General features: G+C 35.2%; 1 protein-coding gene across 1 annotated transcript in view; it reads left to right on the top strand.

The window, feature by feature from the left end:
• The first annotated feature begins 4,686 nt into the window (after window positions 1-4,686).
• The window catches only part of LOC113042379 (vasoactive intestinal polypeptide receptor 2-like), a 32,606-nt gene continuing 20,401 nt past the window's right edge, over window positions 4,687-16,891 (top strand). The window contains exons 1-3 of the mRNA XM_026201192.1: window positions 4,687-4,837; window positions 11,383-11,485; window positions 14,118-14,225. Of these exons, the coding sequence (XP_026056977.1) occupies window positions 4,781-4,837; window positions 11,383-11,485; window positions 14,118-14,225 (268 nt within the window). The 5' untranslated portion in view covers window positions 4,687-4,780. The remainder of the gene's footprint in view (window positions 4,838-11,382; window positions 11,486-14,117; window positions 14,226-16,891) is intronic.

The following is a 16,891-nucleotide window of genomic DNA, read 5'->3' as shown; positions in this document are numbered from 1 at the left end:
AAAAATCTTATTCAGAATATGAACAAAACTAAGTTTAAAAATAACACAAGAAATTCAAAAGAGACATAAAAGCAAAATATCATATTTTGCATTGCAGATTTAGCCTGCAATAAGTAGGCTTGGGACCAAATATTACTTTGTCATAGTTGATTAACCTAGGCCTATATTTCCTATAAATTAAAGAAAAATACTTTAAAATTGTATAGTCACACTGAAGGCATAAAGGGCTATTTGACCAAGAAGGAGAGTGATGGGGTGCTGCACCAGATGACCTGTCCTCCACAGTCACCGGACCTGAACCCAATCCAGATGGTTTAGGGGTGAGCTGGACCGCAGACAGAAGGCAAAAGGGCCAACAAGTGCTAAGCATCTCTCGGGGAACTCCTTCAAGACTGTAGGAAGACCATTTCAGGTGACTACCTCTTGAAGCTCATCAAGAGAATGCCAAGAGTGTGCAAAGCAGCAATCAAAGCAAAAGGTGGCTACTTTGAAGAACCTACAATATGACATATTTTCAGTTGTTTCACACTTTTTTGTTATGTATATAATTCCATATATAATTCCACATGTGTTAATTCATAGTTTTGATGCCTTCAGTGTGAATCTACAATTTTCATAGTCATGAAAATAAAGAAAACTCTTTGAATGAGAAGGTATGTCCAAACTTTTGGTCTGTACTGTATATACATATATATATATATATATATATATATATATATATATATGTGTGTGTATATATATATATATATATATATATATATATATATATGTGTATATATATATATGTGTATATATATTTCAGTCTAAATAAATTTTATTTATGAGCATGGTTGAGTTTAACAAATACAGTAGAAGCTTTAATTTGTTTACAAAAAAAAGGTGTAACAACTACATATTTTTTATCCTTCAAATAAGTTCATAATTAAAATAGTTTTCATGGGAAAGGCACCGTGAATGTGAGAGCCGTAATAGATTTCTTTCCTCACCTTCTTATATATGTAATGTTGTATGAGTATCTTTAGGCCATAATAAGCAAAGCTACTAAAAGTATCACTATAATTGCATTGTTTTAACAAGTCACAAAAACATTATAAAACCTGTTATTTCTTTGGATTGGAGTGAATGGGAGGAAAAGTTTTTTCTAAAAATAATTCTTGTTGGAAGAGGAAGTTCCAGCAGATGGTGCTAAATTAACATGCATAGACTGACACTAAACATGTCTGCAACCAATAAACAAAGATAGATTCATTGTACCTAACAAATACATTTCTTTTTGTCATCTTTTCCATGTTTGTTTAAAGTTGTTAGTGAAAGTATAACTGTATTTTTTTTTAGGTTTTACTGACAATGTACAATAATAATGAATTGCCCAACACAAATTTTACAATTTCGGTAGATAAAAAAAGTGTATTATAACAGGATGAAAGAGGTCTTGAGCAGTGATGGCATAGTCTGAACTTAAATGATCTGTGTAAACATAAGAGTCAGAGGTCTGAACTCAGCAAAGGTAATTGCAAAGAAATGTAAAGTATTCAGCTGTTTTGCCATTATGAGGCCTCAACTGCTGGGAAGCCAAATATTCACAGTTCTGTGTAACGGTCTGGATGGCCAAATTTATTTGGATCCATGTGTGCTTACATTTCCCCCCTCTTTAATTTCACAACAAAATAATGAAAAGTCTAAACACATCTCAACATTTGTCAAAATGTTTGTCATTATTTCTGTTACTCAAACAGACTGTGCTTAATATGTCCTTTTTTAAAGAAAGAATTTGCCAGGGAATGAGAACACTAAAAAGACACTAAATATTTTTGTTCCATACATCACTTCAGTCATATTATCTTTTTTATTGTTGATTCTTATGTAAAGCTTGAAGGAATAGTTTACCTAAAACTGAAAATTGGCTGAAGATGTACTCACCCTAAAGCCATCCAAGATGTAGACACGTTTGTTCCTCCCTTGAGAAACAAAGGGAGTGAATGGGAGCCGTCGGAATGAGAGTCCAGACAACTGAAAATCTTGAAAAGCTACATGTTTGTAAGAAAGAAATCCAACAAATAGAACAGTTTTGGACTGTTTTAACAATCTTAGAAACTTGATCTGTGCATATTTTTCTCCTGATTCAGAAAAAAGTACTATAGACAAAGCTTTTTGCTTTACAAGATATTCATTGATGGCCTGGAGCCATGTGGATAACTTGTGGATTATTGTGATGTTTTTATCAGCAGTTTGGACTCTCATTCTGATGGCACCCATTCACTGCAGAGGATCCAGTGGTGAGCCAGCTGTAATGATACATTGCCTCAAATCAGTTCTGATGAAGAAACAAACTCATCTACAACTTAGATGGCTTTAGAACAGAATATTCATGAAAAATAAAAATAAAAAATCCTTTCATCCCTGAACCTATGAAATATCCCAGAGTGAAACTGGCAGTAGAAAATATCAGATTTCAGATTCCTGTCTGAGCTGAATATCTTCATAATGGCATGGATCAGTCCACTATCTGTGGGAACTATCAGTGTAGGCCTTAATCTAGACTCTATTCACTGCTTTCTCTGCTCATTTTACTTTTTGGGAAGTGTTCCACCACTGAATCTCCATAGATGGTGAAATCCTGTCTGGGTTTTATTGTAATATACGCATCTGACGCGAGGTGCATTTTTTGGAAACGTAAAAGCATACGCCAGAATAAAAAGCCATAAATAACGATCAACTACATGTCAGTATTTTCCTTTGTGAAATGTTCCAGTGCAGATGGTCTGGATTTGAGAGAGCAATGTCTTTTCTGTTCATCTTCCCACATTGTCATCCAGCTTACTGCAAAGTAAAACCTGCTTCTCATATTTTATGAAAATGCATTAATTCAGACATCATAAAATCCTGTGTGGTTTGACAAACCACAAAATACACAGATTAATTTGTGTTCTTATCTGTCTGGCTAACGTCTGGTTCGCATTTGAATAAAATGAACTCTCAGACATCACATTGGGTGGTTTCATCCAAAGCTCATTATATGGTAGGATAATTTATAATGTGTCACATTAGCCCTAGGACAACCAGAAGAGGTCACTGTCATGTCAAAGCCCAGCCAGATATCTCCAGAATAACTACAAAGTCACTAATTAGCAAATTCTCACACTATATTGCATGCATTTTGTTTTAACATTATCCTCAAATACACTCTTAAAAATAAAGGCACTTTATTGCCAACTGGTTTCATGAAGAACCTTAAACAACCCAGGGACACTTTCCATTCCACAAATGGTTCATTATAATGGAAAAATTATATAATGATTTTTACAGTAATTAAAAAAAAAAAGATTTTGTAACCAAACATGGTTCTTCTGTGGTTCTTGTTTCTTTCATGGTTCTTTCTTCTCACTGTATAAACCCCATTTGGAAACTTTATTTTTAAGAGTGTAAAGGTACAGTATATAACAGTCAGGAGGACATATTTTGTTCATATATTACAATGTTTCTGTTTGATATTCTCTTCCTTCCGTCAGTTCAGACAATGGAAACAATCAAAGGGTCAATGGCTGCTCTCTGATTTACATATTTCCACATATGTCTCCAAACTCCATCATATGATGTTCATCGAGTCACATTACCTGACCAAGAACAAACACAATGCTTCTGAATGAGGTGATTTCCTGGAAGTGCGCGTCAGTGCTGAGAAAGTTGATTTATTAAACTGCTGTTTAGCTCAACTGACCAATTACAAACACTGAGGCGATCTTGGGTGTCATTTATTGGGCAGATCTTTCAAATACAGATTTGCTGTTTTGAATAAATCAGTTATATAAATTATTAATCATAAAATTAATCAGGTTCAAATGAATGGTCCATCAGTGTTCCATCCATTCACTGTTTTTGAAGTAATAAAACAAAAATGATTGGAGTGTTCTGACAGCTTCAGTCTTTGTAGAGTACCACAAAAATCCACATTTAATTCAGTGTGTTACTAGCTGTTCTTTGTAATTATTTGCCAAAATATTATGCCAAAAAATTCTGCCCTCTGTTATTTTTGTATAAAAGTCAAGTTGAGGCAAGTCGTCACGTGTTTTGGTGTATGCTTATTAAATACAATATGTACTGGCCAAAATAATGATTTGATATTTTTGTATTTTATTTTATTATACCCAATTGCTTTACTGTTTAAATGCTGCTGATAAGCCATTAAAGGCTGTTTAAAGGCAGGCTCGGGGACTACTTGAACTGGGGCATGTTGTCTATAAAGGTCGCCATGTGTTCAGTGACCTCTGTGTTTGTCCTGAACAGTGGAAATGTTCCATCACTTTTGTGTACCCAATGATTTAAAGCATGTGTCTATACAGAGACCGACTTTCAAAACTAAACCTACTCTGAGAAATATTTATTGGAGTAAAAAGTGTGACAACTAGCCTATTTAGCCCATAATCATCAAACTCACCCCAATTTGAGTGACCTCAAAGTAGATAAACACTCAAAGTGTTTGAAATGAATGCCAGTTAAGCATCTGTCCAAGTGCTGGCAGTCTGAGATGTGTGCATAAGGCTCATGTGACGATCTAAAGGAGGAGGAACAGTATCATCAGCCTCCCCTCAGCGGACGCTCACGCGCTCAGCTCTACTGCACAGCGCACGTGAATTCTGCGCGCTCAGAAGTGTATTCACCGGGCATCTTGGCAAAAGTGGCTTGTTTTCTTCTGTCTTGAAGGATGACTTCCCGCCCTTTATGCTGACGGCTGCTCGGAACTTGCGCTAAAGAGAGATATTATTAATGAAATCAGCAAGAAATGAAGATGAACCTTGTGAATTGTTTGGCTCTTCTCTTAGTTTGGCACGCGCACGCGGTAAGAAATCTACTTTACCTGTTCTGGTACTTCTGAGTCACTCAGCCTCAGGTGTGTGCCTTCAACAGTCAATATGGGTAAAGTGTTGTCATGAGGGCCTTAATACATTAAATATGAAATTTGATTGAAACGTCCAAATAAAACATATCGAGTTTTCTCTACTTGAATGATGTCCCCATACTTATATATTATAAAAACAGGCTAGCATGTTTCAGGTATGTATCAACTATATAATATATGTAGATTTACTAAGGGTTTGAACAATGTTCTCAGTGTTTTTCCATAAAGGTCATGTCGAATTGTCACGTAGGCTATTTTATGTTATATTTATAGTTTTATGCAAATGTTATGCTATACAAATCATGAAAGTCAGCTTTTATCAGCTTACAGTGGTCAAACTTGTTTTGGAATATGATGGTTGGTTTATTATTGGTACAAGTTGGTTTGCCAGGTTGATCTCAGCCCTGCTAGATCTATCATTAAAATCTGCTAACCATAAATGACCAGCCTGGTCTAGCTAGAAATGATGTCAAAACCAGTGATTCTTCAGAAGAATAACGCATCGGCTACTGTTTAGTTTTTTGCGAATCATTTTGTGTTTTGTTATTGCTTTACTTTTTAAAAAGTGTATAATAGGCTGTTTAATGTCAGGTTTATTGGAGCATGTTTAATATGGAGATTCAAAATGCATTTAGTGAGCTATGTCTTTTTTTCCTGGGCACTAACAGTGGAAATATTTATTTATTTATTTATGGCTTCAAAGACTTTAAAGTATGTGTCTACAAGTTATAAACTTTTTTTCCCCCTGATAAATATTAATTGAGCACAAACTGATAGCAAGCCACGTGTTCTTCTGCTTTCAGCAAAAAAAATTTAAAAAAAAAAATCAGATTTTATGTGTAATCGAAAGTAACTACGAAAAGGGTTTTCTTTTTTACTTTTTTCTGCCGAGCAAGCAGGCCATTAAGGATAAAAGTGCAAAATTTCTATTGTAATTACATTTGGTTTATTGATCTTCGCTTTGCAACAACCTCTCTGCTTTCATTCCTGCTTGTGCTGTTCACTCTTATACAGTTTAAAATTAAATTATAATTTAATTGAGTCTCAAATATGTTAAAAAGAGGCATAACACAGTGTTTTAAAGGAACGGTCAGAACTGGGTCAGGGCTATTCTAGACAAGATCTCTGTAGTGATTCAGGTGTTTTGCCCAAAGGGATCTCACGAAAAGATTCATCAGGGCACGAGCTACTCAATTTCATCCTGTGCAGAATATAACTGGTGGCATGCAGACAAATATAAACCTAGGCCTATATGCTTTTTATTTTTGATGGTTTATAAAGCCTATTAACAGTCTCATAAAATTTGAACTTCGTATGTATGGCACAAAATGGCTGTTAGATATACTAACAACCAAATAAAATAAATGTAATGGTTTATAATGCATTGAAAAGTGAAAATATATATATATTTAAGGTAAAGTGTCTAATAACAAGTCGCAATATCTGATGCATAAGAACACAGATAATACAAATGAGCAAATAGAATACATTTATTGTGGTTTTTATGCTTAAAACAAGTGAAAAATACCTAATATTCAAGATACATTCTCTGAAAACAAGTCTTATTATCTCATTCAGTTTTATTCTAATGTTAATTTTTGTTGTTTTTAAGATACCAATCACAATTAAGATTTTTTTATTTTTCAGTGTAAATAGTAAGATATTAATAGTTTAGATGCAGGAAAAAACGATGCACCATAAATAAACTTGAATACGCTATTGTTTACAAGCCATTGCTTTTAATCTCATTTTAAATAAGACAAAGCTTTTCTATACAAAAGTCCATTAATCAGTTACTTATCTTGTAGATCATTGAGCTTCTCTTTGTGACCTTAATTAAAGTGCAACACTCTGTGTCCATATGGCTGCATCCCCAGAGGCACAGATACACCATGTAACACACAAACTCGACGTTAGTATGCTGGAGAATTCAAATGTAACATGTATATCAGTGTAGTTTGTCTTCTGCAGGGATTATGATACAAGATGACTATCCTTCCACTCTACAGTCTTTGTCATGGATTAATAGAGAATGCACGCAAACGTAATTGTTTTGTGTGTAGCAATTCTTATATTTATATAAAATAACATTTTGTTGTTGTACTACTTTTTTTAATTTACAGGGATTTGAAAGCCCATGGAATTTCAGCTTCCCAAAAATCCCTAAAACTAGGTTTTCAATCCGTGGATCAAGAGCTATCGGCAGACACTGAAGACATATTACACAGAGATCCCATCAAAGCTCAGAGAGGAAGTTGTGTATGGTTGTGCTCTATTAGAATTCAATCCATTCAATCCCTGACCAATTTCATACAGCAACATTTAATGCCAGTTTTTATTTCGCTACTCCTCGTCCTCCTGGGGTTTGAAGGTATCGGATTGTATTTCTGTGACAGGCTTTTGTGGTTTTGCGAAAAATGCCACTTTTATTTCCCTCTAAACACAATCCCAGCCTCCTATGCTGTACAAAAAACTTTTCCACTAAATACTTTGAGTACTCATGAATTAAAAAAAAAAAAAGCCCACAAAATGATTCATGAAACAACAAAAATGTGTTATTCTTCTGATAGTGGTTTAGGTTTTAAAATGACAAAAAAACGACAACAATCATCTAGGAGGTGTTTTTCTACTAAATACTGTGAGTAATCACAAACAAAGAATTTCTACATTGTTTATGATAGTAATAACATAGCTTTTTGTGTGGAATACAACTGTTTAAACAAAGCGATAAAATCTCTGAATGCTTTTGACCTTGAAATGCATTTCTTATTCTCGTTGAGAGAGTGTTTAATTACTTTTAAAGCGCTGCTTTATGCTCTAGTGTGAGAAATGGAAAGCTGGTTTGCGAACTGATAACAGTTGCACAACTGCTTTTCACCGTAAACACGAGACCACACGTTCTCAGATGATCAGTTGATGATATTTGCAAAGTTTCATGCTTTCCAGCTGATCCACTTCAGTTCAGTAAAGGTCCGCCAGAATCCAGCTTCTTCTTGTGCAGCTTAAGTCATCTTGACTGTGTCAGCACAGAAACACTGTCAAGCAAGAGAAGAGATAGTAAATATGTTTAACATTGTAGGTTGAAACCTGAACAGTTCAGAGCAAAACAATGTTTTATTCACTAACCACTTACAATCCAGTTTAACCAGGTGCTGAATGTGCTGCGTTTTGTCATTGTGTCCAGTGAAAATAAAAGATTAGCGACCACATTTCATTGTACTGTAAGTAAATTTCCCCCTTGACCTTCAAATAAATAGTTGTCCTAAAAACACATGGAAATGAGTTTGTGTTGGCAGTTACTCCAGTGGGGTTTAAACATGAGCGAGCAGGAAACTGTGTCACATGCACAGCGCTACAGAAGGATGCAAAAGGATATTGCAAACAAATAGGGTGACTGAGTGACATTACCGACCGAGTGACATTACAGAGGTCATCTTTGTTCACAGAAGAAAATGAATGCAATGGACATGCTGCCACTCCAAATGTGACTGTAAATGTTATGGCTACTTTGGCCTCTTTCATAAATTAAGTAGATGGGGTAAGTTGTCACAAGGGCTATACCTCCTTTGTGACAACTTGCCCCAGTGTCTCTGATACATGAAAGAGGCAGAAGTAACTGTAACATTTCACTAATATTTCAGTTTTAATGTATTACTTACAATATCTGTTGGTTAAAACAAATAGTTTCCTATTTTTGTATGTAACCTGCAGTATAATTTTAAACTGTTTAAATGTTGCTGAAAAACCTATAGGCTTTTTAACAGCAGGATGTGACAACCTACCCCATATACAGACACCATTAAGTTGGATATGGGATTTTGTCACAAAGATCAACTAATATCTTTGCTTTTATTTTGCTAATAAGGGATAGTAAATGCAGTTTTAAGCAACAGAACTGTTTTCAATATTAATATTAATAATAATAATAATAATAAAAAGTTCCTTGCGCACCAAATCAGCATATTAGAATGATTTATGAAGGGTCATGTGACTGAAGAAAGACTGACGTAATGCTAAAAAATTAGTTTTGCCATCACATTAATAAGATAAATTTTAAAATAATTTAAAATGTATTAAAAGTTATTTTATAATTGTAATGATATTTAACAAATACTACTGTTTGTGCTGTTTTTTTTGGATCAAATAAATGTAGCCTTGGTAATCATTAGAGACTCATTAAAAAAAATTAAATAAATAATATTTTATATAATAATATTTTTTACTGACCCATACCTTTGAATATTAGTGTGCGTGTCTATGTAGAATTTAACTTTAAAAATAGACTTACAGTCTTGTCTAAATGGTATTTAAAATGACTTTTCAGATAAATGTTTGCAATATTTACTTGAAACATCTTTAATAGCTCTGATAAGTGTAATTTATCTGTTTATCTGAAATATTAATCTCATTTTGACATTGTAGTTACTTGCATTCTCATCACTTGGTTTACTTTTAGAAAGCACCAATCTCAGGTGGAGCTGTTTTACATGTTCATTGCACCAGATGCTCCCCTTTCAACTACAAAGCCTCTATTCATTTTCCATACAAATTATTTTTTGAAAAACAATGTCAATTCCCATGAAGCAGAAGGATGAGTCAGATATGTGCCCGGGTGACCGGCTGCTGACGAGACTCAGTCTGCTAAACCAGGACAACAGACTGTCAGTAATGATACAAGCGATGCACTTTCCTCACAGATTTCATTAAAATATGATGTACAAATGGAGCTCATTTGGATATTTTTAGTAGTGCTGAGATGGTTGAATTTATAGTTTTTGGTAATCCATACTGAATTCATTCTCTGTCAGAAATCAGTGAACAAATTCAATGTCAAATGTGTTTTCGACTCGGCTGTAATTGCTCTCAGCCTGAGTTAATCTCAGCCAGCGTGCATTTGCCTTGACAGTAAGGATCCAGAATAATCCTGATGCAATCACTCATATCATTAGTGTGCATGGCGATCTTGCTAGCTGTGATATATAGGGAAGAAAGCCCAGCTTGGATGAGTATGACTGCTCCCGTCAAAGATGTAGCTCAAGATTTTGAAAGAGATGAACGATGACAGACTAAAAGTGTAAACTTATGTCCTCCTCTGATCTGAGGCTGATTTGTCTCCGTGCTGTTCACTTAAAAAAACCCGAAGCCAAAGTGACTAAGAGCTTGCAAACACATACATAAGACACTGACCTTGCGTTAAAAACATTCAGGTTTAAAAATTTCAAATTCTTTTTTAAATACATGTTCTTAGTCGCTTTGATGTCAAACAGAATGCTTGTATTGTACATTTTCAAAAACAGCCTGTATTTTCGGAATTATTTTTTCCAGGTTTCTAAAGCAAATATGATCCATAGCTGAAAACCAACTGATGAGATCTTTAACTGATGACTTCATGTGACTCTGGTTAATTCCCTTGATATTATTACAGTTCTTATAATAGAGGATTTTGAGTCCATCAGTTGAGCAGGCTTTGTGGCGGCTCTTTGATCACAACAGCTTTGAGTTCAACTGTGGGATCAGTCATTTCAGATGATGTCACCAGAAAGCCGTCTAAACTGAGTTAGCAGTTCAGCACTGCCTTACTTAAAGCGCTGATTCAGGTGACAAACCTTTTGATGTTTATGTAGATCCATAAGCTTAGGCTGCATGTCTATGGAAATATGTATTGTTATGGAAGCCAGGGTATTTTGTAGTTAACTAAAACTAAAACCATAAAATATTACTTGAAATAAAATACTTGAAATCTTACTTTTTCACTTTTTCATGTAGTAAATGGATGCCGTCAGAATGAGAGTTCAAACAGTTATTGTAAAACATCTCGACTCCTAAAAGCAACGTGTTTGTGATGAACAAATTGATGATTTTTAACTTAGCAATTTGTTTTTGATTAAAACTGTTGTTTCCAGCTAAAATACAAGTCCTTTGTATATAATATTGCTTTCTCCATTGAGAAAGCCAACTTGTTTGAATCAGGAGAGAAATATGCGTGCAGTAGGTCAAACACTGTTTACAAGCACAAACAGTCCAAAACAGCTCCAAATAAATATGATTTTTTCCAATTTTTTTTTGGAGGAAGTGTTATGAATTATGGACTCATATTTTGAATCCGTACATTTTCAGAAAATAAAAATCTTTGGTTGAACAATACCCCAAAATACCTATAAAAAATAGTAGTGCCAGTAGTCTCGTGGTTAGTGCATTGATATACACCTTCACTGCGCTCATGGTGACCCAAGGTTGACTCCTGTCTTGGGGTCCTTTGCCGATCCTGCTCTCCTCTCTTCACCCAGTGCTTTCATGTCATCACTCCACTGTCCTATCCAAATAAAAAAAAAACATTAAAGCCCCCAAATAACTTAAAGAAATTAAATAAAACCTATAATAGTATATCATTGATACAAAAACAACACTGAGACTTGTTTTGTTACTACTTGGAAGGGAGTAGCATTGAGATCATATGGCTGATTTTCTTTCCTTTGCCCCCTAAGGTCAACGCGAGACATGCAAACTGTCACTTTCTGTATGAGCTGCAGATGGCTGAGAAGGAATGTTTGGACATGCTGGCAGACGAGCTGCCTCCGCACACTCAAGGTACTGTGTGTTAGTGCACACGCACGTTACATCATCTTCGTAATCCACTTACAGCATCCGTTATGAACAGCATTTTGAATGGCCAGAATGTGAACCAGCAGTTCATTAGGCAATCTTTAAAAGATGTGTACTGTTGTGTGTATTTGTGTCATGTTCCCCATAAACAATACAGTGGAATAAATGTGAATGAGCTCTGGCCACATGGTTTGTCCTACATAATCAGTTAATGTCTCGTTGTTCTTCTGTCGGCATGCAGTGTTTGCTTTGACAGATGTAGAATCACATTTACTGTCGACTGATAGCGGTTGAGTTGTAGCCTTTAAGCTCAATGTTGAATTAGATGTTTATATTGTATGGATTGGACATGACCCACATATGGAAGCCCGTTTCCTTCTTATGGTAACTTTGTCTTTTTTTCTTGATTTTGTTCTTTTAAACTGTATCTCACAATAACCTTTTTAATGTTTTTGAAAGAAGCCTCTTGTAGCCTGCATTGATCTTATTACAATTTAAAATAACTGTTTTCTATTTTAAAATGTAGTTTATTACTGCAATGGCAAATCTGAATTTTTAAGAATCCATTACTCCAGTCTTCAGTGTCACATGAACTTACGGAAATCATTCTAAAATGCTGATTTGGTACTCAAGTAACAGTTTCTTTATCAGTGTTAAAAACTTTTTTTTGTGGAGCCTTATAATATATATTTTTTTTATTTTTGGGGGGATTCTATGATAAAAAGAAAGTTGAAAAGAATAGTATTTATTTGAAAGAGATATCTTTTATAGCATTGTAAGTCTTTATTTCCACCCACTTTTGAATAATTTAATATATCTTTGCTGAATAAAAGTGTTTATTTCAAAGAGAAATCTTATAGACTCCAAACATCTGTATGTGATATTATACTTAATAAAGTGATTTAACCAAACCAAATTGATCAAAGTTAGAAGATATATAACTTTTTTAATGGAACAAAGATACAGAACTCATAGTATTGTGATGAGACCTTTAAGATCCAACTTTGAACCTTTTAAAACCCCAGATGTTTCAGTGAAGACTGTTTCAAAGGACTTTTTCCCAGCTTATATTATCGCTGGTCATTGACCATAATCACATACCCAGCTGTCCATAACCCTGGGGGACCACCTTCGTCATTTGCTTATTTATCTGTCAATTGTAATATTAAACTTCATTTAAAAGAAGAAGCCAAACTCACTAATAATATTCAGTCATAGAGAATCCATTCTTTATTTTTAAATGTTTGTTGTGTGTTGTTCTTTATGCTTTGCTTCCATTTTAGAATAAAATCAGAAGTGTGGGAACGACCCTGCTTTGCTTTGTTTGCCTTTTTGACAGTTGTATGGTGTCCATCAGTGGACAGATGTTCCAATTAATAGTAATTATTTGGCAGTACATACACACAGGACTTGACTATTCGAATTGGCGAAATGAGTGACAAATCCCTTTGGAGATGACTGCAAAAAAGCTGTTTGGACCACTTAATGTATCCCACATTTCTGATGGTTCATAAAAGGGCAAAGTGGATGGAGCACTGACCAATCAGAGGCAATGTTTACTGTGTCTTAAACAGTGCTTGATGAGTGACGTATTTTCTCTTAGTTTAGATTCCTTATTTTCCCTTAGAAACGACCAGCTGTTTCAGAGAAGACACAGCTGTCTAAAGGAATAGTTCCAAATAGTGAAAATTGGGCCATTATTTACAGTCCAAACCTGCATGACGTTTTTCTTCTTCTTCTTCTTTGGAACACAAGATGAAATTGGCAAGTTTTGAACAGTAGTGTATAATAAAATAAAATATTTTGTACTTCCCACTCTTTTCCATATACAGACAAAGAATGAGCGATTGGCCTTTAAAAATCAGCGTAAATGCATCATACAAGTGATTGATATGACTTGTACATTATATTCCAAATCCAAATGTGCTATATAGTGTTCTACAGAAGAAGAAATATATATATATATATATATATATATATATATATATATACAGATTTGGGACACGATGGTGTGTAAATTATAACAGAATTGTAAACTTTCATGTCAGTTATTCCTGTAGTTCATAAAGGACTGCATGTCCTCTTTGCTGTGATGTTTCTGAGAGCATTTGGATGTTGTAGATGATGATGTATGGTGGTGTGATGTCATTGTCAAACCTCTTTGACCATCTTTCTATTTATGTCCAGACCTTCACAACACACTCATCTGACCGCAGATGCTGGAATGTGTTTTGGTCCCTGTTGGCCGGTCTCATGAGATCCAGTGATTTTACCCTTTTTTATGTTTTATCTTACCTATCTGTAGTGTATGTATCTGTAGTATCTAACCTATGCTAAATGAAAAGCAAACTTGGATGATATTTGTAGGGTTATGTTAAAAGAGAAAACGTATTCAAGTACACTCAACACATAAAGCAGAAAGCCTCTCAAGAACATTAGTCAATAAATGCGGATCTTATCCCAAACTAAACATTTTCCCAGGTTCCTGTCAAACACATGTCAAGTTTCTCACATGCACTGCTGCACTAATTTTGCTGAAGGTTCTGCTATTTCAACACATTTTAAGATCCAGATGTGTTAAGCTTTTGTATTGTTTTCTGTTTCTATGGCCTTACAGGTTGCAGGGGGATATGGGACAATTTTTCTTGCTGGCACCATGCTGACATTGGAGAGGTGGTCGACAACACCTGCCCCGTTGCACTTAAAAATTTGTTCACCAGAGATGGTAAATTTTACTTTAATATTTGCAAACTGTCATTTATCCATTTTAACATGATGCTGATTTTTTTTTTTATTGTTTAATTATTTAAATTTTAAGGGATAGATTACCCAAAAATGAAAAGTATGCCATTAATTACTTGCCTTCATGTTGTTTCAAACCCTTAAGACTTCCTTTTATCTTCCAAACACAGATTAAGATTTCCAGAAATTGCGGTTGAACCACTGATGTCATATGGACTATTTTAATGATTTCCTTACAACCTTTCTGGGCTTTTAACGTGAAAGTTGTGTTGCTGTCTATGGAGGGTCAGAAAATTCTTTGATCTCATCAAAAATATCTTAATCTGTGTTCTGGTTTTATGTGTTTGGAACAACTTGAGGGTGGGTAATTAATAACTTTCCCTTAATAATTGAATTCAGTTCATTTCAAAATAAAATATTTGGATATAATGCAACATTTACTTTGGTAAAATTAGATTTTTGGCCGTTTACATAAAAAAAAATGTGGGCACTGTCTTAAAGAAACTTCAATATATGTATATTTAAAAACCTTCGAGTTTATTGGATGTTAATGAAGAAATAGTTGACAGTCTTTCAAGAACTTGCAGATTCTATTTGGTAAGTACCTCAGAGAGCTGTCCTTTATAAACAGATGTCTAGATGTTCTCAAAAGGGTTTCATCAGTAAATATACAAACCAAAACAGGTCGTCCTATGGCATTAAGCTTTAAAACCCTATTTTATGAAGTTTATGATTAGCTCTGCTAATATGTGTGCAAAGCAGATAAGTAAAACAGTGGGGAAAATATTGATTTAATTACCTGCTGATTTTGTAAGTTTGCCCAATTAAAAAGAAATGAAGGGCTTGTAATTTTAACAGTAGATTTATTTTAAAAGATAGAGACAGAAAATCAACAAAAAAATCCAGAAAAAACACATTATATAAAGGTTAGAAATTGATTTAGATTTCAGTAAGTGAAAAAAGTATTTGATCCCCTACCAGCCAGCAAGAATTCTGGCTCCCACAGATTGGTTATGTGCCCATGTGGAATACAGATCGGTCCCACCACTTTAAGAAGTAAGGATGATCATGAGAAAGGTGAGGGATCAGCCCCGAACTACACAGGAGAGGAGCTTGTTAATGATCTTAAGTCAGCTGGCAGTCACCAAGCAAACCAATGGTAACACACTACCGTGCTTTGGCCCACAAGGTCCTCCAGCTCAAGAAGGTACATGTACAGTCCTGTTTAAAGTTTGCCAAAGAACATCTAAATGATTCAGAGAAGGCTTGGGAGAAAATGCTGTGGTCAGATGAGACCAAAATTTACCTTTTTGGTATTAACTTGACCCGCCATTCTGATAATGAACTCAAGAACACCATCCCTACAGTCAAGCACAGAAGTAGGAACATTATACTTTGGGGCTGTTTTTCTGCTGAAGGTACAGGACAACTTCATTGCATTGAGAGGCAAATGGATGGAGCCATGTACTGTAAAATCTTGGACGAGAACCTCCTTCCCTCAGCCAGAACACTGAAGATGGGTCATGGATTGGTCTTCCAGCATGATAATGATCTGAAACATACTGCTAAGGCTACAAAGGAGTGGCTCAAGAAGAAGCACATTAAGGTCAAGAAGGGGAACAGCCAGTCTCCAGACCTCAATCCTGTAGAAAATCTGTGGAGGGAGCTGAAACTTCAAGTTGCCAAACGACAGCCAAGAAATCTTAAGGATTTAGAGATGATCTGTAAAGCATAATGGACCAAAATGCCTTCTGAGATGTGTGCAAACCTGGTGACCAACTACAAGAAACGTCTTACATCTGTCCTCGCCAACAAGGGTTTCTGCACCAAGTACTAAGTCATGTTTTGCTTGGGAATCAAATGCTTATTTCACTCACTGAAATCCAAATCAGATTCTAACCTTTATATAATGTTTTTTTTTCTGTATTTTTTTGGTTAATATACAGTCTCTGTACATTAAAATAAACCTACCATAAAAATTACAGACCCTTCATTTCTTTGTAAGTGGGCAAACTTACAAAATCAGCAGGCGAGCAAATCAATGTTTCCCCACTGTATACTGTTCTTATTTTCTAATTGTAAATGTGCTGATTTTGAGCGTGCATGTGTGAGTCTGAGTAAATTAATGAGTAAGGGAATATACTGAAGGCTGGAGTGAGTGAATCATGTCTTTCCCCTTCTGCTCGGACATGTTCATTGACCCGTGGACTCGAGCCGATGGCACAGAACCAGCACACCCTTTCTTCCCTACAGAGAAGTTGTCTGTCAAGCTCCAGATTGTGGGAGTACATAAAGCCATGATTTCCCAATCAGGCTATTTCCAGCTCTTGTGAGCTTTCTAACCTGCTGGCTCAGAGAGGTCATGCTGGAACACATGAACACATGGTGCCACTGGATATCCACTGAGTAAAGGAGCCAAATTAGCCCAGAACATCTGGAAACACATGCAGACCTGTGGTTTTATAGCACACGATTATCATTTCCAATCAAGCTTTCTAATGTATGGCTGAACTTTTCACAGATGAATCACTGTCATCATCATCAGCATCATTTATGCTCCATTAGCTGTTACCCCAGATATTATCTGCTGTTTTTTCCCCCCTAAAGTAGCTCTTAAAAAAAGCAACGCATTGCACTTTCTCAATCTGG

The sequence above is a fragment of the Carassius auratus genome, chromosome 24 (genome assembly GCF_003368295.1).
Source record: "Carassius auratus strain Wakin chromosome 24, ASM336829v1, whole genome shotgun sequence".
NCBI classification, from domain to species: domain Eukaryota; kingdom Metazoa; phylum Chordata; class Actinopteri; order Cypriniformes; family Cyprinidae; genus Carassius; species Carassius auratus.
The sequence above is the reverse complement of the archived record's forward strand: the minus strand, read 5'-3'. Positions and strand labels throughout refer to the sequence as shown.